Source organism: Gorilla gorilla, chromosome 17 (genome assembly GCF_029281585.2).
Source record: "Gorilla gorilla gorilla isolate KB3781 chromosome 17, NHGRI_mGorGor1-v2.1_pri, whole genome shotgun sequence".
NCBI lineage: Eukaryota > Metazoa > Chordata > Mammalia > Primates > Hominidae > Gorilla > Gorilla gorilla.
In genome coordinates, this window is record NC_073241.2 from 108,709,706 (window position 1) to 108,737,238 (window position 27,533).

General features: G+C 58.2%; 1 protein-coding gene across 4 annotated transcripts in view; it reads left to right on the forward strand.

The window, feature by feature from the left end:
* Positions 1 to 649: 649 nt before the first annotated feature.
* NFATC1 (nuclear factor of activated T cells 1) overlaps positions 650 to 27,533 on the forward strand; it is a 134,008-nt gene continuing 107,124 nt past the window's right edge. Inside the window, exons 1-2 of one of the 4 annotated variants that reach the window (XM_055368668.2) lie at positions 650 to 1,096; positions 15,453 to 16,551. In XM_055368668.2, coding sequence (XP_055224643.1) covers positions 970 to 1,096; positions 15,453 to 16,551 — 1,226 coding nt within the window. In that variant the 5' untranslated portion in view covers positions 650 to 969. Of the gene's footprint in view, positions 1,097 to 4,998; positions 5,215 to 15,452; positions 16,552 to 27,533 lie in introns of those variants that run through there. The other 3 variants (XM_055368670.2, XM_055368669.2, XM_055368671.2) reach the window with 3 other exon arrangements.

Below are 27,533 nucleotides of genomic sequence, written 5' to 3' on the forward strand. Positions count from 1 at the left end.
CGGCCACGCAATCTGTTAGTAATTTAGCGGGATGGGAATTTCCTTTCTAGGGCCTGCCAGTGAAGCGCTTTTCCAAATTTCCACAGCGGGGGAAGCCTGCGATTTTACATAATGACTTCAGCATGCCGGGCTTTCTCGACACCCCTCCCCGGCCCCCGCCCCTTTTCCAGCAGGGCCGGGCTCCCTCCGGACACCCGCGTGGACTCAGGCGTCCCGTCTGGCCCGTTCGCCCCCGTTTCCCCCGCCAGCCCCAGCGCCGCCCTGCCCGGCCCCCGGATTCCCCGTTCCCGCCCCTACGCCCCCATCCCCTCCCCGTGCGCCCCCCTCCCGTGTGCCCCCCTCCCTGAGTGCGCCTCCCCGTGCGCCCCTCCCCGTGCGCCCCCCTCCCCGTGCGCCCCCCTCCCCTTGCGCCCCCCTCCCCTTGCGCCCCTCCTCCCCCTGCGCCCCCCCTCCCCGTGCGCGCCCCGCCTCTTGCGCCCCTGCCCCCAGGCGAGCGGCTGCCGCGGCGCGGGGAGGGGCGGGCGCTCGGCGACTCGTCCCCGGGGCCCCGCGCGGGCCCGGGCAGCAGGGGCGTGATGTCACGGCAGGGAGGGGGCGCGGGAGCCGCCGGGCCGGCGGGGAGGCGGGGGAGGTGTTTTCCAGCTTTAAAAAGGCAGGAGGCAGAGCGCGGCCCTGCGTCAGAGCGAGACTCAGAGGCTCCGAACTCGCCGGCGGAGTCGCCGCGCCAGATCCCAGCAGCAGGGCGCGGGCACCGGGGCGCGGGCAGGGCTCGGAGCCACCGCGCAGGTCCTAGGGCCGCGGCCGGGCCCCGCCACGCGCGCACACGCCCCTCGATGACTTTCCTCCGGGGCGCGCGGCGCTGAGCCCGGGGCGAGGGCTCTCTTCCCGGAGACCCGACCTCGGCAGCGCGGGGCGCCCGCTCCTCCTGTGCCTCCGCCCGCCGCTCCGCTCCCCGCCGCCGCCGCGCGGATGCCAAGCACCAGCTTTCCAGTCCCTTCCAAGTTTCCACTTGGCCCTGCGGCTGCGGTCTTCGGGAGAGGAGAAACTTTGGGGCCCGCGCCGCGCGCCGGCGGCACCATGAAGTCAGCGGAGGAAGGTAAGCCCCGCGCGGCCTCCGCCCCCCGGACCCCTGCGCCCCCCACGGCCCAGGCCGCACCCCCCGCCCCCGCCCCCGTCGCCCGCACGGAGGGGTCCCGGCCAGAAGACGAGGTCGGCCGGGTCTGTGCGCCCAGGGAGGGGCGCGGCGCGGACCGGGAACGACGTCCCCCGGCTCCCGACAGCCCGGTTCCGAGCGCGCCTTCTGCCAATAGGTGTCTCCTCTGCCCCAGCGCTGAGGGCGCGAGGCGAGGCCGCCGCGGGTCCCGCCGAGGAAGCGGCTCGCAGGCCGGCGATTTGGGGACGGGCGAGGCTGGGCCGTCAGGACCGCAGAGGGCACGTGGGAGGGAGGAAGGGAGGCTTCCTTGGGAGTGAAGGATGCCCCGTGTCTTCCTGAGCGAGGCAGAGCCACCCTCTGGCGCCAAGAGCGCGGTTTGGGGGTTCTGCGCCCCCCACCCTGAGCTCGTGGCGGCGTCTCCCTCGCGCCGCGCCCCCGAATTCCCCAGGGCCGAGCCCGTCACGCCGGCTCCTGGACCTGCAGGACCAAAAGATCCAAAGCGCGGCCGCAGCACAGCCCCGAATTTAAGCCATTTTGAAATCCTATAGGCAGGAGTTCCAGCCAGAGAAGATGTTTCAGGCAAGTTTGAAAAGGAACCGCCAAGCTTCGAGCTGCTTCTTTATAGTGAAAAAAAGATGGCACAGTGTGGGTCCCTGAAACCCGGTGTGGGGGGCGCTGAGACCCCCCTGCGGCGCAGCCTCACATTCCAGCCCCCCATCTTAGCCCGTCCCCGGCACACACCCCTGGCGATGCCGGGTGGGCTCCTGCAAGTGGCTTTGAAAATACCCTTGGAGAGGTGTGAGCATACGAGTTAGGGATTAGGGGTTGCAAATGCTAATGGAAATTGGAAGACGCTTTTCCAAATTCCTTACCAGCTCTGAAATATTTTATATAATTTATTTAAAGAGCGCCAGCACACCTGCCAACATATGTATTTCATAAGGGCAGACGTTCTTCCGAGCGCTGCCGCTTCCTGCGCGACCCTGATAACTGCGGGGCTTGCCTGAGAACCGGGCTCCCCCAGCTCTGGAGAACTCGCTGGTCTTAGCAGAGCTGAGCACAGGGCCGTGAGCTCCACGGAGGGGGGTCCGTGTGGTCGGTGCCCTGACGCTTCACGGGACGGGAGGTAGACACCATTTCATCCCAATGTTAGAAAATGTTGACATGTTTAAACCACGTCCCGTGTCAGTGTTTTACACAATGTGCTCTTGCTAGTAGCAGAGTTTAAAAAAAATTTTTTTTGTTGGAGTTTCGGTTTTAAATCCTGGGACACTTACGCCGCAGTGTTTATTATCACTCCCTTTAGAAAGGCCGGTCTTTCCATGTTCAGATCTCTGTACCTGAAGAGCCGGTGGCCGACCTGTAGTAAAGAGCCCTTTTCTTTTACACAAGGAAAAAACACGACGGGGCAGTGGCTATTTTTCGTGTTTCCTACTGAAGAAAATAAGCTCGAAAAGGTCCCTGCTGCAAGGCAGTGCGCCGGGCAGCGACGCCCGATCGACATGGGTGTATTTTATGAGGGCTGCAGAACTGGGCCAGCCGGAAAGTGTGATCTAGTCCTTGATACACACAGGCCGGCAGCATGGGGACACGCGTGGTTTCCACACCGGCCATCTCTGAGACCACCGGGAAAAACTCTGAGTCCTTCTGAGTAGGCCCCACGAGGCCATTCCTGGCCCATCTGAGGACCTGGGCGCCTCCCCTGCGTCCCTCGGGTTTCGGGACCATCTGGGTGGAAGCTCATTAGGCGTCGTGGTTCCTGAAGGCCCCGGGCTTGCTTCCTCACGGAGAACGCAGAGAAGTACAGGCCTGTAGGTAGCCACCCAGTCAGAAGTCGCTCCAGACACAATGCCCCACGGGCTGGGGCCAAACAAAGCTCACCCTGTTCTCTGCCACTTAACTTCACGGCGTTGTTTCCCAGCTCAGATTAGAAAATGGCAGGGCGCTGGCACCCCGCTTCATCACACCCAGCGGGGCTTCTGCCTCCGCAGACATCCCCAGCCTCTGGGAGGATGCGTCCAAGCTAAACACTTCCATGGAGACACCCAGTGTCTGTGGAACGGGCAGCTTTGAATCTGGACCAATAGCTCTGAACCATTTGCAGGAAGGAAGCCCAGCACTGGGGCGGGGGAAGGGGGAGCTCCTAGGAGCAGCAGGGGAGCCGCCCCACCGACCCCTTCTCTGGGATGGAGACCAGTGCAGTCCTAGGACAGCAGCAGTGAGCCTCCATCCCTGCAGAGCCCGCGGCCTGGGGCCACCAGCAGGCGGGACAGTTTAGCAAAAAGTTTTAGTCTAAACAGATGATAAGGGCTGTCATTTGTGTATAATTTTATGGTGGGGATAAAAAGGTGGCTGGAGTTTTAAAAACAATGTACAGGCCGGGCGCCGCGGCTCACGCCTGTAATCCCAGCACTTTGGGAGGCCGAGGCAAGCGGATCACGAGGTCAAGAGATCGAGACCATCCTGGTCAACATGGTGAAACCCCGTCTCTACTAAAACTACAAAAATTAGCTGAGAGTGGTGGCGGGTGCCTGTAGTCCCAGCTACTCTGGAGGCTGAGGCAGGAGAATCGCTTGAACTCAGAAGGTGGAGGTTGGAGTGAGCAGAGATTGCACCACTGCACTCCAGCCTGGGTGACAGAGCGAGACTCCGTCTCAAACAAACAAAAACCTGTACAATGAAAAGAGAATGAAACGTTGTGGCTTCTCAACAGAAAACAGAACTTCCACTTGCCCAAGGTCGGCAAAAACAGCAAAACTAAAACAAAACAACGCTCCAACATCCATCCCAAAGTCAGAAGTCTTATTAGAAACTAAATCAGGCCACACGGAATGAGGGCTTATCACTGGAGAAAACCAGCCAGTGAAAGGGTCGCGGGAGAAGCCCGGGGACGACCCTGGGACTGGAGGGTTTCTCGCCTCTGGAAAAGGCAGTGCCCGCGGGGCAGGCCAGAGGGAGCGCTCCGAGGAGCTTTGGGGTTGCCAGCCTTGACACGCGCACCCCTCCCCCCGGGCCGACTCCCCTCCGCCCTCAGACTCCCACCATCCTCCTACTATTCCACATGTCGGGTGTATGTGGTGCGGAGACCCCGGGGGAAGTTAGAACACGCGGCGGGAGAGGCAGGCCCAGGGCGGCCTCAGCTAAGCAGCCCGGCTTTCCGGATCCCCGCCGCGCACAGGCTTCGGGCCGCCTAGGGTGGGACCCGAACCCGCCTTCCCGCCCGCCCCGCTCAAGGAGGTCATCTTTGGAGGTGCCCCTAGAAGGACCGGCGGGTTTCCCGCGGGGCGGGGGCGCGCAGGGCGGGTGTTTGGAGGCTGGGGACTCGCAGGACAGGCCGGTGGGTGCCGGGCCCCCCGCAGGGGGTTGCAGGCCGAGGGGCGCGCCACGAACCCAGCGGGAATCCCTGCGCTTCCCGGCACCGTCAGGCTGAAATCGGGGTTCCCAGCGTTGGCGGCCTCGGGCTGGGACCTCCCCACTCCCGGGGCTCCGCAGGGCGCGCACGTGGCGCTCGGGGGTCACCGTTGCAGCCGCTTTCCCGAGGAGGCCCGGATTGAAAACTTCTTTAAAAAAAAAATTTAGTCGCCCTGGGTGCAGCCTTAGGTACCTGGTGCCGCTCGTGGGGTCCCGACGCCCCTACCCCCGGGTCCGGAGGAGCCTGCGCCGGGCCGGGACCCCCAGGGCACAAGAGGCCGGGGGACCCCTGGGGTCGCGCGCGCGCGAGGGGGCGGGGGCGGGGGGGACACGAGCCCTCGGCCGGCGCTCGGCCCGGGGAGTTTATTTAAAACTCGGAAGCCGGCGGCCGCGAGCCGGTTGTTTATGTAAACCCGGAAACGCCCCGGGGGGCGGGGGCGGGGCGGGGACGGGGGGAGGGGCGGGGGTCACGTTACGCGGAGGACGCGCGGGCAGCGCCGGGAGAACCGAACTCCTGGCGGCCGCGACCCCGGCTCTGGCCCCGACCCCGGCCCGACCCGCCATGACGGGGCTGGAGGACCAGGAGTTCGACTTCGAGTTCCTCTTCGAGTTTAACCAGCGCGACGAGGGCGCCGCCGCGGCCGCCCCAGGTGGGTCAGTCCCGGAGGGCGCGGGGGGCGCGGGGCCGGGTCGGGGTTTGGGGGCGCCCAGGCCCCCTCTGCGTCCTCGTCGCTCCCTGGGGACCCCAGGAGTCCCCGGCGCGCCCGGGACAGAGGGGCCTACGGCGGGGGACGCTGCAGTGCGGGGCGTCCTGGGCTCGGACGCGGTTCCTCCGAGCGCTCGCGGCGGGGTCCTGGGGGAGAGCGCAGCCCGGACACGGGCGTGGACGAAGTGGTCCCGGACAGAGGGCTGGTGGCGCTGCCAGAGGCGGAGAAGCGCCCCAGCTCCCGCAGACACCCTCTCCCCGCCCCGCGCCCCGCCCCCCGACCTCCCCGACCCCCGCGACCCCCGACCTCCCCGACCCCCCCGCCCCCCGACCTCCCCGACCCCCTCGCCCCCCTTCCCGATCCGTCCCCCCGACCTCCCCCCTTCCCCCCCACGTACACCCTCCCCCCCCACGTACACCCTCCCCCCGACCTGCCCCCCGACCTCCTCCCCGATCCCTCCCCCCCGTCCTCCCCCTTCCCCCGACTTACACCCCGCCCCCCGACCTCCCCCCCGCCCCCCTTCCCCTGGCCCCCCCCACCCGACTCCCGACCTCCGCCTCAGCCATTCTCCTCCCTCCCCCCAGCCACCCTCCCCCTGACCTCCCCGCCCCTGCCGCCGCCTTCTGGCCCTTCCTCCCCACAGTCACCCTCCCTCCCCCCCACCGTCTCCCCACGCCCCGCAGACCCCCCCAAGCCTCCAGCTTTCAAGTTTACCCGGAGCTACCATGACCCCAGCCTTTTCTTTCATTTTCTCTTTTCTGTGTCAGAAATAAGGGTTTCAGGTAAACAAACCACAAATAACTCCCCACTCCCGAAGAGCAGCGAGTGAGTGGGGTGGGCACCCCTGGGCCTGGGCCCCTCTCCGGCTGCCCGGGATCTCTTCTGTCCAGGTCACCCCAGGCTGGTCACCGTCCGCCCCTGTCTGCGCCCATTCTCCAAGGCCTCGTGTCTGCCCTCCCCGCGCGGAGGTGAAGCCGGAGGAGCTTGGCAAGCAGGGACCTCCGCCGAGTCTGTAATGAGGGTCATATTTTCCGTATCATTCACTACTCTCTTTTAAAAACTCCAACGTCTTGATCATTTTTTGAAAATAAGCGCTCCAACCAAACCCGTGCTGCCTGCGGTTCACAACTCACCACTCCCCAAATGTCTTCCCTGCCTGGGCCTGGATTCTAGGTCTTTGGGGTCAGTGGGAGCCAAGGCAGATGAGGGTGGGAGAGAGACCCGCTGGAGGCCCTTCCCACCCGGGCTGCCTGTGGCCCTGGCGCTGCCTTCCAGAGCTGGTTCCAGTCCTCCCCGGCTTGAGCCAGGGCATTTCAGCAGAAGAGTTTTCTACCTGGGTGTGCCATGCGAGAGTGTTGCCCCACTCCCGACCTCTCTTTATGGGGTGAAAGTCGGTCCCACGAGAGTGTGGCCACCAGGGTGGCCCCTCTGGGATCTGTTGGGGTGGAGGCTCCCACACCCGTGCAGTCATCGGGGGTCGGGTGGGACCTCCCAGTACACCCCCGGTCGTTTACAGCGTGAATCACTGACTGTGGGCCTGCGACAGGCCCAGTGCCGCCAGAACCCAGGCCCTACACCCCAGTCAGAGGCCCGGGGGCCTGCAGGACAGTGTGCGGCCCTGGGCCCTCGGCCTTGGCTGAAGATTTCACTGCTTTGCCTCCTTGAAGAAGCACAGGGGGTAGTTATCCCCATGGAGCTGGGTCTTCCCGGCCTCCCAGGCCTCCAGGGTGGGCTGTGCCACACTGGGCACTGTGTCTGGCTTGGCAGGTGCTCAGCGCACCCCCAGTGACAAGGGCCACTTCCGTGCCTCTGTGCACACGTGACTGTGCGCGACAGCAGCCTCAGGGGAAGGACACCGCCGGCGGCAGCATTCTCCTGTGACTGCACAGGTAACTCCAGGCTTATCCGGGAAGACGCACAGGAGGCCTGTCTCTGCCCCTCGAGGCCTGGTCTCACAAGGACGCCACAGTTTATACACCATTTTGAGGTGGGTGGGCTTCCTGCTGGCACTGGATATGGGGACCCTGGTGAACATGGGGTCCCTCCTGACCCGGAAGCAGGTGGCTGCCTTCCAGGTGGGTTCAGGACACAGTCCTCCCCGGCACCCACCCGGCTCATTCCCCCAAAACACTCCTTGAGCAGAATGAGTGAAGCCGTGAACCTCACCCTTGCAGGCATCCTGGGCCCTCCGGACCTGCGCCCTTCCCTGGGAGCCCCGCAGAACTGGGCCGCTGGCTCTCCAGGCTGCTTGTGAAACCTCTCTGCTGTGTCCTTGCCCCTCCAGAGACCACCGTGGTTTTGGGCTTTAGGAGTTGGGGCTCCGAGCAGGAGAGGCCAGAGCTGAGAAGAGCCCCTTCCTGTTTTTACGGTGTCAAGAAGTTGCTAGGAAAGGTTCTTTATGTATCTCATACGTTACGTGTACATGTTGTGTTTTCCCGTGAGACACCCGTGCTGTTTTCTCCTTTCTTTTTATTACCATTATTACTGCATTTTGATGATTATTCAATGGTGTTATTTATATCACATTGTTAAATGATTACATTGACTCTCCAGCTTTTGATGGGTGATAGAAACTACTTCACGTTGTTTCTGGGATGAACCTGGATATAAATGAATAAATGAGTAAGTCTGAGATCAACTGCAAAGCAAGGCAAACTGGGTTTTATAGATTAGACTAAGCACAGAAAGTCAAGCTTTGTTGTAAAGGACGTGGCCAGCCCTGAGCCCAGGAGGCAGTCTGTCAGCCGGATCCCCTGAGAAGGGGCTGTACGTCCTGGCAGAGCTGAGGTCAGTGTACCGGGGTTGGGGGCTGCAGCCGCAGGGTGGCTGTCTGTGGCCAGGAGCCTGGCCCACGCCGCTGTGGCCCCCACCCCTTCCATCTTGCTGGACTTAGGTCCAGGCTGCGGGCACAGGTCCCGCGTCTTCACGGGGTGCTTTGAGGGAGGGGCTCTGTCTTGTTCTTTATTTCGAAAGTGCTCAGCAGGTGCAAAGAATAGATATTCAGTAACCATTTGTTGGGACAATGAAAAGAGAATATTGTAAATAATTTCCCAGGCGGGATGGGAGTGGCGTTTGGGCTTCCAGGGTCTGGCTTCTGGCTGTGTCCACCCAGGAGCAGGCCCCGGGCTTCCCTCTGCAGAGAGGAGGTCCCGCTCCCTTCTGGGGCTCAGGAAATAGCTGTTTCGCTGTCAGCTGGGAGGCGGGCGTGCCCTGCTTCCCGCCCCAGGGCTCCTGTTTTCTAAGTTATTTTGGCCAGCTTGGCTGCTGCCAGCACTGTCGCCGTGGCAACTCAGAGGAAATTGGCCAAGGCCTCTGTGTTTGGGCTGGAGCCTCCCTGGCAGTCGGGGCCACCCTCCGAACCTCTGTGTGCTTGGGTCTGCCGCTGGCCTGTGCCCACTGCTGGGGTATTTAATGGTTCACTTGTGGAAAGGCAACATCTTATGCAGAATTGAAGCTTTGGAAGACTTTTATTCTCAAGTCCATTTTCACCAAATAGGATTTCTCTTCCCCAAGAGGGCCCGGGGTGCCCGTGGCTGGTCAGGGGCTGCAGCAGGAAACCCGTGGCAGAGACGCCTGGTGAGCAGAGAGGTCCCAGGGGAGAGCTGAATTAGGAATGCGCTGTTGTTCAAGTTCAGTGTTTTAGGAAAGCGTTCCTGCTATTACCATGCACAGCTCATCCCCTGAGGTTCTAGAGGTGTTTCCGTGGAAGGTGGAGTTATCTGGCAGATTGGAATATTTCAGTTCTGTGTCGTGTTTTTCAAAGGAAGATCTCAGCTAGCCATGAACAACTTGGATATGTTTTAATTCCTTGAAAACAGAATTCAAAAAGGATGCTTTAAAATTATGTGTGCGTCGGACCAGGGGGAATATTCCAGTACCTCTGAGGAACGATGTCCCAGGTTGGGCCCCGGGCTGGACGAAGGACCCTTATTAAGGCGTTGGCGTGCTTATTTATGGAACATTAAATACCGTTTGTTTGCGCTGTGACGAGGCCATCCTATTTGCCTTTGTAAATCTTTCTCGCTGGCAGATTGTTGGGGGAACGGCGTCTGGGAAGCTGTTGCTGTCTGTCATGCTGCGGGCCTGACCACGTCCCGGTGCCACTGTGAGGCAGCGTTTCCCAGGCCTGCTAAGCACATTGCTTCCAACAGCAAGGTCTTGGCGTGGATCACCCTGCTTCGTTTTGTTTTATTTCCAATACATTCACAGTTGTCATCTGGCCTCACCCACAGCAGACTCCGTGGCTGTCTGGAGAGGTGACAGCAGTGCCTGGGGGTCGACCTGCGGTTCAGCCCCAGCAAGTGCTGAAGGGAATGTTCCTTAAAATGAAAAATAACGTCGTCTGTGACGGCCGCCTCTCAGAGTTTGTGAAAGATGAGAGATCTGGCTGTGGCTGGAGTTGGTGATTCTTGTCAGCAGTGCTGGCCTGATGCGCAAGGCAGAGGCGTGGCTGTCCTGCCCTGCGCACAGCGAGTGAGGGAGTGGCCGTCTGGGAACTGTGTGTCGTGAGGGGCAGGTGCCCTGGGGCTCAGCAGGGCGGGGTCTGCAAGGTTAGAATGCTGCCCACCTGTAGGGAGCCCTGACCAGAAGTATTTCATGTATTAATTTAATGTCAGGCACCGATACAGTTTTTTGTGGTGGTTCAGAAACGAGAAAGGTGTGTGGTTCTGAAGTGAATTATTTCTCAGAGTGAGAGAGATCGCTTTTAACAGCTCTGACATGTGGAACTTGCTGAGGCCAGTGGGACTGGGCCGGCCTGAGAGCCGGGTGCTCCCCGCGTGGCCGCCTGTCCTGGCACCCCCAAACCACATGTGTGTCGTGGGGCACCTGATGGCTGAGCGAGCCGGTGAGATCAGGGGACTCAAAAGTGAGGAGGTGGCGCTTTCCGCAGAGGGGCCGTGCCATGCCTTTCCGTTAAGGGATTTTGAATGTGCTCTCCGCGATCATTGCTTAGAATCCAGCTGTCTCCCTGCTCACCTGCACTGTCATTTAGTGAACCCTCCTTGGCAAAGAGCCAGGCCCTCCGACACGGCAGCCAGGGAGTGGGGTCACCGAGCTCTGTGGTGGTGTCTGACGTGACATGAATCAGCCCAAGCACCTCAGAATCGTCAAGAAAGTTATTGGGAATATTTTCCCTTCATGTAAATATGATCCCTTTGAATAGTTAAATAACTCAGATTTGAATACGGTTTAGGTGGGTCATGAAACCAAATTCACTGGGAGCTAGGAGGGAGGGGCTCACAGCCAGGACAGTGGCCCCCGGCGTGTGGGGCTTGGCCTCTGGGGGCAGCTTGACCCCACACCTTGCTCTTCTTCTAGGAAGAACAAGGGAACTTTATCCACTACCCGCCCTCCAAGGACCTGGGCGAGGGATCCTAATGAAATTCAAGCATTTGAGCTTTCGTTTTGTCATTTGTTTGATCAGGGAAAACGCATGCTTAGGTGAGCCCTTTTTGTTTTTTAATGAAAGCTTTATGGTGTTTCTTTGCCTCATTGAATCAGGTTTTATTGCAATACTTCAGTTTAAATAAAGGCCCTCGGGTGCCCCAGGCGTCCGTGGGCCTCTGCATGCACTTCCTGCTCTCGCTGTGGGCGGAGTCTCCTCCTCTTCCTCACTTCCCCTCACGCCTGGGCCACCGTCACATAAACGTCAAGGGCTACGGCCCCAGAGGACTTGCACACAGAGACCTGTGAGGTCCGCCTCCCCTTTCCTGCCCCGTTTCATCTAGAACCTTCCGGTGACCTGGCTCTAGTACCCCGTGTGGCCCAGCTCTGGGCTCCGTCACTGGCTGAGCAGCCAGTACAGGGCTGAGTCCTGTGGGAGGGTGGTGGGGAGGCCCCAAGACTTGCTCTGTTAATTGCTAGGGTTTTAAAAAATTCTTCAGAATTACCTTTCTACCAGCAAATGGTAGTTCCACTGTGGGATCAGCTGTCTTGGAAATAAATACTCTTTTGATTGGGAAACAGGAAGTGAAGGAATCTGTACATGAATCAATTGCAGTTAAGCCCCTTTTGAGGTCTGGACAGTGAGGGGAAGTGTGTGGAGCAGGTGGGGCCTGAAGAGCCGGTTGAAGGCCACGGATGCCTCCGAGAGGAAGTCGGGGTGTGGGAGGGAGGCTGGGCACCCGTGATCGGATCCACGCCGCCGTCATGTTCCCTCGGTTCCGCTCCTGTGCTTTCGGGTCTCCTGGAGTTGATGACTGGTGTGAGATGGAAGCTGGTTCCTAACATAATGTTATGTTTCTGCTCCAACAGGCGAGAGGGCTTCTAGACAAATAAGCGGGCCCAGCAGTAAGTGTGGGTGTGAGTTCCTGGGCCGGTGTATGTAATGTGGCATTTTTGGCTAAGGAATATCTTTTGGACAACTTTTGGTGAGAATGCAGAGTAGTGAACAGGTGGCTCGGCGTGGCACCTCAAAGGGCCCCCCCAGGAGCCGCAGGCCTGTGCTCGACAAAACCCCCACGTTGGTCCCCCACCCCGCCTTCCTTCTGTCCACCGTTGGACTGCGTCCCTGTGCTTCCCCGGAGACCCCCAGCCGCAGAGCCAGCCACGGCTCCGCGGGTCTTCCGCAGCGCTCCGTGCTGGGCAGACGTCAGGGCTGGCCTGGCACGGTCACCCAGGCGTGTGGGGCGTGGGGCACAGGGCGACCCGCCTGTGTGGCCTGTTGTCCAGCGGGTCTGATGCAGCTGGCTCAGGGGCTTTGCACGGGCCACGGAGGGGCCACCGTGACGCCCAGGCGGAGCTCTCAGAGGGCTACAGCTTGCCTGGCCCAGAGCCCCCCAGGTATCACCAGCAGATCTGAGGACTTCAGATTCTCCTCGGAAACCTCACCTTCTCCAGGAAGCTGCTTTCCAGGCTCATTTTTAGAAAGATGGTCACTGAAGTTTTAGCGTTGGAGCCTGGTGTTTGCCTGAAGTGTCCAGTGAGCATGGAGCCTGGGGGCGGGGGGCACAGTGGATGCCAGTGAACGTGGGTGGTCAGTCCCAGAGCTGGTGTCTTGCAGCTGGGGCAGATCCTGGGGATGGTGTGTGTGTCCTGACCAGAGGCCAGGCTGGATGCTGGAATTGGCGTCAGGATGCCCAGCTCCAGCTCCACCCCAGTCCCCGCCTGTGGCTCTGGGGAAAGAAAGACCTCCTTATTGATTTATTGATTTATTGATTTGACAGGGTCTTGCTGTGTCGCCCAGGCTGGAGTGCAGGCTGGAGTGATCTCAGCTCACTGCAACCTCTGCCTCCTGGGCTCAAGCAATCCTGCTGCCTCAGCCTCCCAAGTAGCTGGGACTACAGGCGTGCGCCACCATGCCTGGCTACTTGTATTTTTTGTAGAGATAGAGTTTCATCATGTTGCCCAGATTGGTCTCAAACTTCTGACCTCAGATGATCCGCCCGCCTTGGCCTCCCAAAGTGCTGGGATTATAGGCGTGAGCCACCGCGCCTGGCCACCTCCTTGATTTATTGACCATTCCTGTTCTCTCTCCGGTGCAGGAGACTGCGTGGCTCCCGTCCTCTTGAGGGCATTTCTTTACGATGGGGAAGGCGGGACTGGGGCCTGGCTAGCACCATCCCCAAGGCGCTCAGCCTCAGCGAAGGGGCCCTTCCCATACGAAGACATCCTGAGCAGGTCTCACCTCCCACCCCTGAGAGCTTCTGGTCGCACCTGTGAGGTGTGGCTCCATCGCAGCTCTGTTTCTTTCTCTTTGTTATGGCTCTGCCCCCCCCCCCCCCCCAGTGTCTGGAATTTCCAGAAAGCAGCTGTGGCTCCTGGGATTGAGGCTACGGTGTGTCCTCTTACCAGGCTGCCGTGCCGTGTTTCCCACCTACCTGGGGCGCTAGAACCATTTCTGTTAGTAAATACAGTGGGTTTGTTTTGGTATTTTGAAACCCTAGATTTTCTTGGCATTTATCCGTGTTGGTTTCTGAACCACGACTTAGCGGAAAGACAGCACTGTCCTTGAATAAAATATCTTCCAGCCAGTGCAGTTGCACCAGGAGATGAATATAGAATTTCCATGTGCTTGTTTGTATTATTTAGAGGCCTGGGAATACCCACCTCTAGGCATGTAATCATGAGGTTCCAAGATGTCATAAAAAGTCTTTTCAAATCAGAAATCCAGAGGCACGTCTTTCCTGTTAAAATTACTGATTTCCCTAATAATGATTTAAAAAAATATTTTATTGAGTGTAATTAACACATAATGATTCTTAGGACTGGCTGTGTACCACAATCTTCTGTTTTGTTCTAAAAGATGGATTTGTAGGATATGAGCCAGTATCAGAATCTCCATGAGGGGGATTTCAGAGTCTGTGTTTTCATCCAATCCTTGAGGAGTTTTCTTTGTAGCTGGTGATTAGGGCACCTTGACAGTGATAAGCCTGTTAAAATCTGTTTACATATGTAGTTCCTTAGATCTAAAACACATCCACCATCCATCATCATCCATCCATCATCAAACCATTATTCCTCCATTCCCTATCCATCCATCCATCATCATCCGTCCATCATCCATCCATTATTCCTCCATTCCCTATCCATTCATTCATCATCCATCCGTCATCAAACCATTATTCCTCCATTCCCTATCCATCCATCCATCATCCATCCATCCATTTTTCCTCCATTCCCTATCCATCCATCCATCATCATCCGTCCATCATCCATCCATTATTCCTCCATTCCCTATCCATTCATTCATCATCCATCCGTCATCAAACCATTATTCCTCCATTCCCTACCCATCCATCCATCATCCATCCATCCATTATTCCTCCATTCCCTATCCATTCATTCATCATCCATCCATCCATCATCATCCATCCATCATCAAACCATTATTCCTCCATTTCCTATCCATCCATCCGTCATCCATCTATCCATCATCATCCATCCATCATCAAACCATTGTTCATTCCCTATCCATCCATTCATCCATCATCCATCCATCCATCATCCATCCATTATTCCTCCATTCCCTATCCATCCATCATCTATCCATCATCCATCCATTATTCCTCCATTCCCTATCCATCCATCCATCCATCATCATTCATCCATCCATCCATCATCCATCCATTATTCCTCCATTCCTCATCCATCTATCCATCCATCCATCACCATCCATTTATCTATCCATCCATTCATCCACCACTTACCTATCATGCCTCCATCCCCTATCCATCATTCATCCATCCATCCGTTTAGCTGTCCATCCATCCATCATCCATCCATTCATCCACCCACCCATAATCCATCTCTTTATTCCTCATTCCTCCCTTGTTTGTCCATCACCATCCATCTACCTGCCCTCCATCTACCCATCATCCCTTCACCCCCCGTCCATCATGATCCATCCATCAGTTTCTTTACCTGTCTATCCATCATCCGTTGTCCACCCACCCACCAAGCATCCATCCATCCATTAAACAAATTGAACACATTTTATGTGCCAGGCACAGTCTGTGGCTCTGAAAACAGCGGTGAGCAGAATAGACTAAGGCGTCCAGATGTTCTGTCTTCATGGAACTTAGGTTTCTGTTTGTCAAAGAGATGACAGTGTGGGATGAATGAGTAAAAACATGCTGTTAGATTGTGATACATATTTAGGAGAAAAAATAAACTAGAGAAGGATGGCCCACATGTTGAGTTTGGGGTTTAAATGAAGATGGGGTGGTTGAGGAAGGTGGTTTTTGAATGAAGAGCAGAACCCGTGAGGACCCGGCCGCCTCTCTCTGGGAAGGACGTTCGGATGAAGATGGGGTGGTTGGGGAAGGTGGTTTTTGAATGAAGAGCGGAACCCGTGAGGACCTGGCCGCCTATCTCTGGGAAGGACGTTCAGATGAAGATGGGGTGGTTGGGGAAGGTGGTTTTTGAATGACAAGCGGAACCGTGAGGACCCGGCCGCCTATCTCTGGGAAGGACGTTCGGGGGCTTGTGCTGCTGTTGGGGAAGGAGGGGAGGTGGTCAGTGAGGGGCTCACAGGAGCCTTGTTGGCCGGGTGGGACTGGGGCTGTCACTCCGAGTCACCCGGAGCTGTCCAGCAGCGTGGTCTCAGGGACGTTTGCTGAGGCCCGCTCCTTGGGGTCTGTTGGTCGAGGCCGGGGGTTGCTGGCCAGCCCTGAGTTCGTGGGTTTCTGCTTTGTGATGCCCAGCCCCTCATGCCCCCATCTGCTTCTTTTTCTCTCTAGAACACTATGGCTATGCATCCTCCAACGTCAGCCCTGCCCTGCCGCTCCCCACAGCGCACTCCACCCTGCCGGCCCCGTGCCACAACCTTCAGACCTCCACACCGGGCATCATCCCGCCGGCGGATCACCCCTCGGGGTACGGAGCAGCTTTGGACGGTGGGCCCGCGGGCTACTTCCTCTCCTCCGGCCACACCAGGCCTGATGGGGCCCCTGCCCTGGAGAGTCCTCGCATCGAGATAACCTCGTGCTTGGGCCTGTACCACAACAATAACCAGTTTTTCCACGACGTGGAGGTGGAAGACGTCCTCCCTAGCTCCAAACGGTCCCCCTCCACGGCCACGCTGAGTCTGCCCAGCCTGGAGGCCTACAGAGACCCCTCGTGCCTGAGCCCGGCCAGCAGCCTGTCCTCCCGCAGCTGCAACTCGGAGGCCTCCTCCTACGAGTCCAACTACTCGTACCCGTACGTGTCCCCCCAGACGTCGCCATGGCAGTCTCCCTGCGTGTCTCCCAAGACCACGGACCCCGAGGAGGGCTTTCCCCGCGGGCTGGGGGCCTGCACACTGCTGGGTTCCCCGCGGCACTCCCCCTCCACCTCGCCCCGCGCCAGCGTCACTGAGGAGAGCTGGCTGGGTGCCCGCTCCTCCAGGCCCGCGTCCCCGTGCAACAAGAGGAAGTACAGCCTCAACGGCCGGCAGCCGCCCTACTCACCCCACCACTCGCCCACGCCGTCCCCGCACGGCTCCCCGCGGGTCAGCGTGACCGACGACTCGTGGTTGGGCAACACCACCCAGTACACCAGCTCGGCCATCGTGGCCGCCATCAACGCGCTGACCACTGACAGCAGCCTGGACCTGGGTGATGGCGTCCCTGTCAAGTCCCGCAAGACCACCCTGGAGCAGCCGCCCTCAGTGGCGCTCAAGGTGGAGCCCGTCGGGGAGGACCTGGGCAGCCCCCCGCCCCCGGCCGACTTCGCGCCCGAAGACTTCTCCTCTTTCCAGCACATCAGGAAGGGCGGCTTCTGCGACCAGTACCTGGCGGTGCCGCAGCACCCCTACCAGTGGGCGAAGCCCAAGCCCCTGTCCCCTACGTCCTACATGAGGTGAGCCGGCGGGGCGGGGCGGGACGGGGAGGCGACGGAGGAGGCGCGGGGCGGGACGGGGAGGCGACGGGGGAGGCGAGGGGCGGCGCGGGGCGGCCGTGTCTGGGGACGAGAGTCAGGACCTGGGTGGGCAGGTGGGCTCCTCGTGGAGCCGGGAGGCAGAGTCTGTCGCCATGTCTGCCTCCTCATGCAGACTTTTCCTTGTGCGCCTCGCCTCTGCCTCCGTCTGCGCGTTTCCCATCTGAAGTCTCCAGATCCTCTCGGGCCCTGCTGATGGCCTCGTGTTCGCTCAGTCTCTGCAAACACCCATTTCAAAGAGGGTGGCCCTGCTGGCGGTCAGGGCTTCCACGTGGGAATTCCGGGAGACGCCATCCGCCTCTAAGGAGGGCTCACACACGCGCAGTTTCTTCCTCGGGGAATTGCACGTGCCTGGCCCCCCGCGGTGGTTGCCTGCTGCTCCCGCTTCCTCCCCTGCAGTAATTGCCTTCCCTGCCTCGGGTGCAGATGGGACCGCAGCTCAACAGTGCCCCAGAGCACCCAGTCCGCCACGCTTTGGAACAGCACGGCCTCCTGCTCCCCGGAGACGCCGGCTGTGGTATCAGGCTGGGGGAGCTCACGCGCCTTCCTTCTTTGGGTCCCAGGTTGTTGGTTTTTCTTTTTAACGGTGTGAGAGGCTGCTGGAATTCCGCTGGGTCCACTTAACCAGCCTGGTGTTTTTATCTCTAACGAAACAGCTTTCCCAGCAGGTGGGCTGCGAGTGGCCCCTGAGAGTGCTTTCTGCTCCGGGATTTTTATCTGAGGCATGAAAACGTCCACACAGGAGGTCGAGGGCAGTGCCCCATGGCCCGTGACATCAGGGCTGCTGCTGTGTCCTCAGGAAGAGGCGTTTGCCACGCGCAGCCCGGGGTATTCCAGGCTGGGTGTTTTCCTGTTGTTTTGTTTTGGTTTTTTTTCCGTCCCTCCCCACCCCCCACTCCTTTTTGATTAGCGGGCACTCAGGAGGCGAGACCTGGCAGAGCGGAGGGCAGGTGCAGCCCCCATGCCTGCAGGGTGAGGAAGGCAGGCAGTGAGGGTGCTTTGGGAGGACCCGTCTCTGCTCTGCAGTCTCAGGCCCTGCTTCAGCCATGGCTGGAGCACGCCTGGACAGAATTAGAGCTGCAAGCAGTAACAAGCCTCCAGGCTGGGAACGAACCCACCCAAACCTCTCTGAAGGCTTGTGGCAAAGAAACAGTGTTAAAGCTGACAGTTCTTTGAGCAGCCCCATGGCTGATTCTGCCTTTCTACTGGCGTGATACTTAGAATCGTCGTCAGCTGAGCTTTCAAGAGAAAGCAAGGATTACCCCTGATTTTTGACTTGCAGTGGGCGCATTTACCTTTCTATCCCAACTTCTGTTTTTAATACATTAAGGTTTAAAAGGCTGGCGTATTCTAGGTGATCACAACGAGCCTGTGTCAGGACCCGGATTGTATTTACAATAAAAATCCCATTCAGTTGGAGGCATTGGGAAAATTTAAGAACTGTTTTTGCCTGCTGTACTATCACTGTTACTGTTTAAGTAAAAGTACAAGCGTAGTGGCACTGACTCTCCAGCCCACAGTCATGTACAACGGGCTTCATGGTCTCCAGGCTTACGGACGGTGACAAAGTCGTCCATCACCGCGGAACTTCACTGAACTGGCAAGATAAGGGAAGAGTGATGTCATCAAGGTCCCAAGACTGAGACTTGGCGTGAGGAGTGTCGTAATGCAGTTGTGAACCTTTGGGTGAACCCCACGTATTTGTTTCCTGGGGCTGCCCTGACAAGGTCCCGCAGACGGGTGGCCTTCATAGCAGGAAGGTTTTCTCGCGGGGTCCTGAGACTGGAAGCCGAGATCAGGGGCTGTTCTTTTGGAGGCTGTGAGGGAGCATCTGCCTGGCCTGTCTCCCTGGCTTGGAGGCGCCGTCTTCTCCCCATGACTCCTCGTCTCTCCGTCCACCGTGCATGTCTGTGTCCAGATGCCCCCTTTCGTGAGGACACTGGTCCTGCTGGGTTGGGGCCACCCTGGTAGCCTCATTTGAACTTGATTGCTCTGTAAAGACCCTCTCTCCAGACACAGTCCCACGCTGGGCAGGACTCCACTATGTGAGTTTGCGGGGAGCACTGTTCGGCTGCCTCAGCCCCGGTCTTACTGTCGCAGTAAAAATGGCAGGCAGCCTTTGAAAGCACAAGCTCGTCCTGGTTCCTTCTCCGTCTCCTGGGCGGCGAGGTGTCCGCAGGGATGTCGTGTTCTGGCGGGCACAGCCCCTCCTGTCCACCTTGGACCTGTGTTTGGTGTGGAGGTTGGAAAGCATGGGTGGCTGTTTTTTTTTCCTCTGCTTGGGAGTTTCAGCAAGAATTCCGTGCCCACGTGACCCTGTTAGCTTTATCTCCTGGCTGCAGAGCGCCCAGTTAGGTGTGATGCCCGTAACATTTCTGAGCGTTCACACAAACAAAGCTCGGTAAATATGTCCCAAACTCGCTCCTGGGGTTTGCAGTTAACCTTTTCCCACTGTTCTGGTTCCACATCAAAATATGTTTCCTGGTTCCTTGTGCCCTGTTTCCAAGTGACCTCGTCAGCGGGTGCCCTGGGGCAGCTGGAAGCCACGGCAGAGATGAAATGTTAGTTTTTTACCAGCGAGGTGGAGGGGCCAGACTTCCTTCCCCAGGAATGCCTCTCCGTCGGTCACATGCAGCAGCTCCGGCAGGCGTGGCAAATGTCACCAGGATCTCAGGCTGCACAACTAGAGAGCTGTATTTTTAATGATCTCCAAAGTTTGGGATGGAGAATGCACGACATGCGCATCTTCTCCCCACCGTGGTACAGAACTGCTGCTCCGTTAATCCTGTCCTTATGCCAGAAGGAGCTTTCTAGTGGAAAGTGTGCTGTGTGCATCCTTCCCAGGGACCTTCTAGGATTGTTGTCCTTTGAGGCCTTCTGTTGCTTGTTCAGCACCTGTGGCCCCCAGTCCTATGCAGAGCCTCTGAGAGGCCCACAATGGTCAAAGAATGATACTGAATTCTTGCTGCAATTGAAGCCATGATAATGTTTGTGAAGTTAGTAAGAGTAGGTGATAGAACCTTGATAGTTTTAGAGTTTGGAGCCATTTTAGAGCTCAGCGGAATGATGTGTCTATTGTCAAAGCTTGGCGGGACTGGCACAGGAATCACAGGCCACCTGCCATACCCCCTAAAAATTAGAATCTTAAGCTGTGAATTCTGGCATCAGAAAGGAGTGGTTTTCTTCCCGCCTTGCTTCTTTCCAGGGGTAATGACGGTGATCATAGCAAGGGGCCTCCCAGGGCACCTTTCCGTGTGCTGTTGAGGGTGCAACAGGAGCCGTTGCCAGGCTGCGTCTGGAGGAGGCCAGGGCGAGAGTGCACGTTGAAGGCTGTGCGGGTTATTTATAAATAGTGGTTCTCAAATGGTAGCTTTTAAAGATTTCATATTGACCGACAGGAACTAAAGTCTACATGATTGCTTCCTCATTCCTTCATCATTCGGCCTCCTCCACCTGGGCACCTGCCACAGGCCATGTGCATCCATGTCCAGGTCTGTCTGTGCCGACATCTGCTCTTTGGGCATCAGCCTCTGGCAAGTGTCCCTGTCAGCGTCTCCACGTGTCTCACTCTCCACACCCAGACAGTCTCTGGAGTTGCCTTTGTAGAGGCAAGGTTGTAGGGGAATTGGAAAGGCAGAGGTGTTTTGACTGAATTTATTGGTAACTTTAACAGCACAATTCTTGAATTCAATTTCTTTTTATTTTATTTATTTATTTTTTTTGAGATGGAGTCTTGCTCTGTCACCCAGACTGGAGTGCAGTGGCACAATCTCGGCTCACTGCAAGCTTTGCCTCCTGGGTTCACGCCATTCTCCTGACTCAGCCTCCCGAGTAGCTGGGCCTACAGGCGCCCACCACCGCGCCCGGCTATTTTTTTGTATTTTTAGTAGAGGTGGGGTTTCACCATGTTAGCCAGGATGGTCTCGATCTCCTGACCTCGTGATCCACCCGCCTCGGCCTCCCAAAGTGCTGGGATTACAGGCATGAGCCACCGCGCCCAGCCCTTGAATTCAGTTTCTACACATGAAACATTGCCTCTTAGAACTGAATGTTTAAAAAGAATTTCTAAGGAGTGAGGTAAAGAAAAAGAATTTCTAAGGGGCGAGATAGGCTAATGAACAATGTTTACTTAGAGTCTGCTTGGTTGCAATGATCAGAAATAGCTGCTAGGTTGGTGCAGTAACGTATATTCAAATCTCTTGGCCAGGCGCAGTGGCTCACGCTGTAATCCCAGCACTTTGGGAGGCCGAGGCAGGTGGGTCAGCTGAGGTCAAGCGTTCAAGACCAGCCTGGCCAAATTGGCGAAACCCCATCTCTACTAAAAGTACACAAATTAGCTGGGCATGGTGGCGGGCGCCTGTAATCCCAGCTACTCAGAAGGCTGAGGCAGGCAAATCATTTGAACCCAGGAGGCGGAGGTTGCAGTGAGCTGAGGTCGTGCCACTGCACTCCAGCCTGGGCAAGAGGAGCGAGACTCCGTCTCCAAACAAACAAACAAAAAAAACCTGTTTATTTCAGACATTAAGTTTTGGGCTGCAATATTGAAGATTTTAGCATATCAGTCACTTTTCTGCCATGCATAGTATTAGTTTCGAAAGGTCTGAGAAAACTTTCACTCTCTTGTGTTTCATAAGTTATCTGAAAGTTTCACAGTTTATCACAATTTGGAATAAGATCAGATAACCCCCAGCACAGTAACAGGTGGACTCTGTCTTCTCTTTCGCAGACACGAGTCCTCTGCCAGGCTCAGTAGCGATTCCTCCTGCATTTGAATGCTCTTTGCTCTTGTGGCTCTGGTACCTGAGGGGTTCGGGCCCCGGCAGTGTTGGGGGAACAGTGCAGGCTTTTGAGGGCTCCCAGGTCCTGTAGTGGGGCCATCTGTGGGCTCTGGAGCCAGACTGTCCAGACCTCCGTGTCCCCGGGCGCTGGTGGGCCCTTTGGGGTGATGGTGAACATAGTCTCTAAGGCGTTGTACCGAACCCCAGCATAGCAGGACGTGTAAGGTGGTAGCCATGGGGTCTTCCCCGAGCTTTCCGCTGCCATCACCTCCTGGGAAGACGGATAGCAAAGAAGCCGAGGGTGTCGAGTTGCCCCATGGTTTATAAAACACTGGCATGGGCTGGAACAGCTCGGGACTGACTGCCACTGCGTCTCCCTGTAAGCCCCTCCCTTTCTGGGGAGGGAAGCCCCCCCACAACCCACAGCCAGCCTCGAAGCCACGTCGCCCTGGCTCTGGTTCCCGCTACACCTTGCTGGGGAGTCCCCCCCACAACCTGTCCTGCTGTTTCCTGCTGTTTCGGGAGCTAGACAGGCCTCAGCTGGCCTCCTGGCTCCCGGCATGCATGTCAGGCCCTGGGGAGTCTCCAGTCCCTCATGTGGGTACTGGGCTGGGCTGGCTCTGAAGGGTCTTGAAGAACGTGGCCGTGTGCCTCCCTGGCATTCGCGGTGGTGGCTCTGGAGCTTGCGTTTGGCTGAGCAGGCCAGCAGGTGACTCGCGCAAGCCAGACAGTCCCCAGGAAGCCCTCAGCTGTGGCGGGAGATGGGAGATGGGCTGTGGTGGGAGATGGGAGATGGGCTGTGGCAGGAGATGGGCTGTGGTGGGAGGTGGGAGATGGGCTATGGCTGGGCCTGTCCTCTGCGGGGCTGTGGATGTGTCCTATTCAGGAGCTGCCTACCCAGTTTCATTGCGATGTTGGAATCTGTCCTTGGTCCCTGCCACCATGGGGTGGCTGGAGCCCCCGGCACCCTGCCTTCTTCCTCCCCTTCCCGTGGGTCTGCAGGGCTCGGGGTGTTGATGAAAACTGTGGGGGTCGGGGGAGCCAGCAGTTTCGTTGTGTGATGGCGGGAAGAATCCGCGTGCTGCCCCACCATGCCTTGGGACGCTCTGTGGTGGGGAGCTGTCGGGTCACAGTCAGACGCTTAACGGCCACCCGACTGTGGACGCGGCTGAGGCCACTTGCCCAGGGTGGCCCAGTCACAACCAACAGAACTGGACTCTGCCATGATGAGCAGACCCCACAACCTACACCCCAGACTCCACCCATGCTGGGACCCCGACTCCCAGGAGACCTGGCGAGCTCAGCCCTCCTGTCACGAGGCCTGTACGGGGTGGGGGCAGGTGTCACGGGGACCCTCGGCCCGGACTGGCCTTCTGCTCTCGTCACCAAGATGTGGAGACTTCTGGGGTCAGAGCCCAGTCGAGGGGCTTTACGCAGCCTGTGGTGTCCTTGGAGCCACAGTTCCCTGGAGAAGGCACTGCGTCTGGCAGCCTCCGCTGGTGAGGGGCTCAGAGTTGAGAAGATCATGCCTCCTGATTGCACCAGCACCCTGGTCTCGGCTCATTTGCTCCTTCTTGAGCCGCTTCAGTAGCATTTGGCAGCCCACAGTTTTCTATCTGCGTTGTTTAGTTTGTTTCTGCTGTCATGGAGTTCACAGCTGACACTTGGAGGGCGGGGTTTGCAACACCAGTTTCTGATGGGAAGGACTGGTGTGAGGGTGCGAGGAGGCTGCGGAGGCCGAGGGCCTGTGCGTTCTCCCAGGCGTGTGTGGAAGGGCCGGGGCATCTTCTCCCTGGTCCTTCTCAGTGTTACTCTGTCCATGTCTGTTGTTAGCCATGAGGAGGAGAAGGCGCTCTGTTCCTGGAAAGGAGAAAACAACGTGGCTTTTTGCTCAGATTTTTTTTTTTTTTTTGAGCCAGGGTCTTGCTCTGTTGTCCAGGCTGGAGTGCAGGGTGTCATCACAGCTCACTGCAGCCTCGACCTCCTGGGCTCAGGTGACCCTCCCACCTCAGCCTGCCGAGTAGCTGGGACCACAGACGTGCGGCACCACACCTGGCTAATTGTTTAAGTTTTGTGGAGACAGAGTCTTGCCGTGTTGTCCAGGGCTGGTTTGGAACTCCTGGCCTAAGCAATCCTCCAGACCTGTCCTCTCAAAGTGCTGGCATCGCAGGTGTGAGCCAGAGTTTTACAGTCAGATCATGGAGATCTGAAATGTTGCCCCATCTCACCGAAGACCGAGTGCCCGGGAGCCCCCCTAGGAGGGTCAGAACCTGCCCGGGAGCCCCCCTAGGAGGGCCGGCACCTGCCTGCCCGGGAGCCCCCCTAGGAGGGCCGGCACCTGCCTGCCCGGGTGCCCCCCTAGGAGGGCCGGCACCTGCCTGCCCGGGAGCCCCCCTAGGAGGGCCGGCACCTGCCTGCCCGGGAGCCACCGTAGGAGGGTCAGAACCTGCCTGGTTAGCTCAGATGCCCCCGTGGAGACAGCGTGGGGGCAGCAGGGAGCTGGAAACCTTCCCAGGTTCCCAATTTTGAGATTTCCTAAGCTGCCTGTGGTCCAGCTGGGAGGAAGTGTCTGGTCCTGATGTGCATCGGTGACCACAGACAAAACAGGATTTGCTCCTGCGCCAACGTTGGCTTTTGAGCAGCGGGATAGGTGGGCCTGGTGGTGGGTGCTCCAGCAGCCGGGCAGCCACAGGGACTTCCTGCCTCGGGATTAAACCTGAGTCGGGAATTGGAGGACAACGGTTATTCACATTCAAAACCAGATCTTAAGTGTAAATTAATGTTTCTTGGATTCTTGAGCAAAATGTTTTCTATATTATGATGGGATTTTCTTTTTTATAAGTGCTTCTAGAACATCTCTGGAAGCTGGGTTAGACGCACAGGGCTTAGTCGGCTTTTGGGAGAGACAGTAGTTGTAAAGGCCACACTGGACGCCGTGTGCACCTCCCAAGGTTTCCCATGTGAGACCATGTGGCCTGCATGCTGCGTTCCATCAGCACTGGGCTGTGTGACAGATGTGTTTCCAGGCGAGGTTGCTGCAGAGGGGAAGAGGGGGACGTGTTTCCAGGCGACATCGCTGCAGAGAGGAAGAGGGGGACACGTTTCCAGGCGACGTCGCTGCAGAGAGGAAGAGGGGAACACGTTTCCAGGCGACGTCGCTGCAGAGAGGAAGAGGGGGACACGTTTCCAGGCGACGTCGCTGCAGAGAGGAAGAGGGGGACACGTTTCCAGGCGATGTTGCTGCAGAGGGGAAGAGGGGGACGTGTTTCCAGGCGAGGTCGCTGCAGAGGGGGAAGAGGCGGACATGTTTCCAGGCGAGGTCGCTGCAGAGAGGAAGGGGGGTCGCCTTTCCAGGTGAGGTTGCTGCAGAGAGGAAGAGGGGGACGCATTTCCAGGCGAGGTCACTGCAAAGAGGAAGAGGGGGATGCGTTTCCAGGTGACATCGCTACAGACAGGAAGAGGGGGATGCGTTTCCGGGAGACGTCGCTGCAGAGGGGAAGAGGGGGATGCGTTTCCCGGCAGCATGGCTGCAGAGAGGAAGAGGAGGACGTGTTTCCAGGCGATGTCGTTGCAGAGGGCAAGAGGGGAACGCGTTTCCAGGCGATGTTGCTGCAGAGGGGAAGAGGGGGACACGTTTCCAGGCGATGTTGCTGCAGAGGGGAAGAGGGGGACGTGTTTCCAGGCGAGGTCGCTGCAGAGAGGAAGAGGGGGACACGTTTCCAGGAGACGTCGCTGCAGAGGGGGAAGAGGCGGACATGTTTCCAGGCGAGGTTGCTGCAGAGAGGAAGGGGGGTCGCGTTTCCAGGCGAGGTCGCTGCAGAGGGGATGAGGGGGACGCCTTTCCAGGTGAGGTTGCTGCAGAGAGGAAGAGGGGGACGCGTTTCCAGGCGAGGTCACTGCAAAGAGGAAGAGGGGGATGCGTTTCCAGGTGACATCGCTACAGACAGGAAGAGGGGGATGCGTTTCCGGGAGACGTCGCTGCAGAGGGGAAGAGGGGGATGCGTTTCCAGGCAGCATGGCTGCAGAGAGGAAGAGGAGGACGTGTTTCCAGGTGACGTTGCTGCAGAGAGGAAGAGGAGGACACGTTTCCAGGCGATGTCGTTGCAGAGGGCAAGAGGGGAACGCGTTTCCAGGTGACGTCGCTGCAGAGGGGAAGAGGCGGATGCGTTTCCAGGTGACATCGCTGCAGAGAGAAAGAGGAAGACGCTTTTCCAGGCGATGTTGCTGCAGAGGGGAAGAGGGTGGCCCCTCCAGCAGGGCCACCTAGACGTTTGCTTTGCCCCGCGTGGAGTCATATACCAGGAACCCCCGAACCCACCTGCAGCTTGATTCTGCTCCTCAGGGCCAGAGGTTCTAGTTTATGGGAGGAGTGTTTTCTCACTGGAAACATGGAGCCCACACACACTTCTACGCTGGAAGCCGTGATGTGTGTCAGGAACGTGTTCTGATGTTGGTGTGCAAAATCAGTATTGTGCCTTTGTCCCCTCTGACCCCCATCACGGCAGTTCTGAGGCTTGTGGGGCACCCCAGCTCCTCTCCCTCTGCACAGGCCGCTGTTCCCAGAACTCGAGGGTTCCCTGACACCAAGATGACATGTGGCACAGACCTGGAATCGCGAGGAAATGCCCGTCCTCCTCCCATGGGCAGACAGGTCAAGTGTGTTTCCAGAGACCGGGCCGTCCGTGGGGCAGTAGTGCCTGGATGACGTCTGCTTTCGCCTGGAGCCCTGGCTGCAAGGGGCGGTGCCGGGCAAGGGCCACCCCAGGGGTCTGGGAGCGCAGTGTCGGGCCTGTGGAGGTGGAGAGCAGGGATCAGCCTCTTTTTGTGGATGAGGAAATGGAGACACGTGGAAACTTCTGGTAAGAAGCTGTCAAGCCTCCAGGTTTCGGTTCTGGACAGGTGCGGGGCAGGTATTGGAGCACTTTGGGCTCTGAGGTCCACGTGACCCAGCGGCCTCCAGGAGTCAGCTGCGAGACGGAGTCCCTGTCCACAAGCTGCGTTGCAGGCACAGAGACCAGGAGAGGGCTGTGAAGCGACTCTGTGTTTACTGGGCTGAAGCAGCAGCTCTTGGCAGTGCCACCACCACGGGCTGTGTCCTGTCCCCGTGGCGACATCACAGCTGAGCACGAAGCTGGAAGCTTGGGCACATCTTGGTGCTGGGTCTCCTCCGACCCCGAGGGCCAAGGATGCTCTGTAGCTCCAGGCATCAGAGTCTGAGCATCCTTTGTTTTGGCAACATTCAGGACAGGAGTCTTTGGAGAGTAACACATCCTTATTTTGAAAGATCCCTTTAGGTGATTTGAGAAACCGCCGTATTTGTTGTAGCTCCAAGTATTACCCGTGAATCACCTAGGCTGCTATTCAGTGAACATCCAGAATGCGGTCAGTTCTTGTGAAACCCCGTGTTTCCCGTAGGTCCAAGCTGAGAAGATTGAGTGAACTCTGAGAGCTGAGCCGGGCCGTCTTGGCACCACTAGAAACGGAATCAGTTCCATGACTGATCTGTGCCCCACCCCACATTAACTTGTGCAATATGACATTTCTGGTTTTGGTTTTTGTTTTATAAGCCATCCATGGCAAGTGCAGTCTGAGGCCTCCCACTGCCAAAACTTCCTCTGAGTAATGACAGATGGGCCCTGACCCTGGAGACATCTGAGAAGGTGTTTGGGGTCCGAGAAGAGTCCGCGTGTGCAGTGACTGGAACCTGTCCCTGGTGTGAACTTGGGGATGAGTGGGTGACGGGGGTGGCGGGGGCCTGGCGCACTTCCCCGCCCTCCGGACCACACTGTTGCTCTCCAGCCATGAGAAGATGCAACGGCCCCCGACTCCAGCAGCTACTGTCCCGGAGGGCAGGGGAGTGAGGGAGAGGGAGGGTGTACGGCATGGGGCCTGCTGCCTGGGGCGCTGGGATCCCGCAGCGAGGCCCCGTTCCCACTGCCCAGGGGCGCTGAGATCCCACAGGGAGGCCGGGTTCCCACTGAGCTTGGGTTCCCAATGGGCTCCTTTTGCTTCCCAGGCACCCTCTCCCACCCTTGAGCTGCAAGGAATGTTTCGGAGCCATGGAAGGTGCTTTCTCCCATCTGTGTAGTTTTTCTGGGAGGGAGAAAGGCTGACATCAGGGGCTTT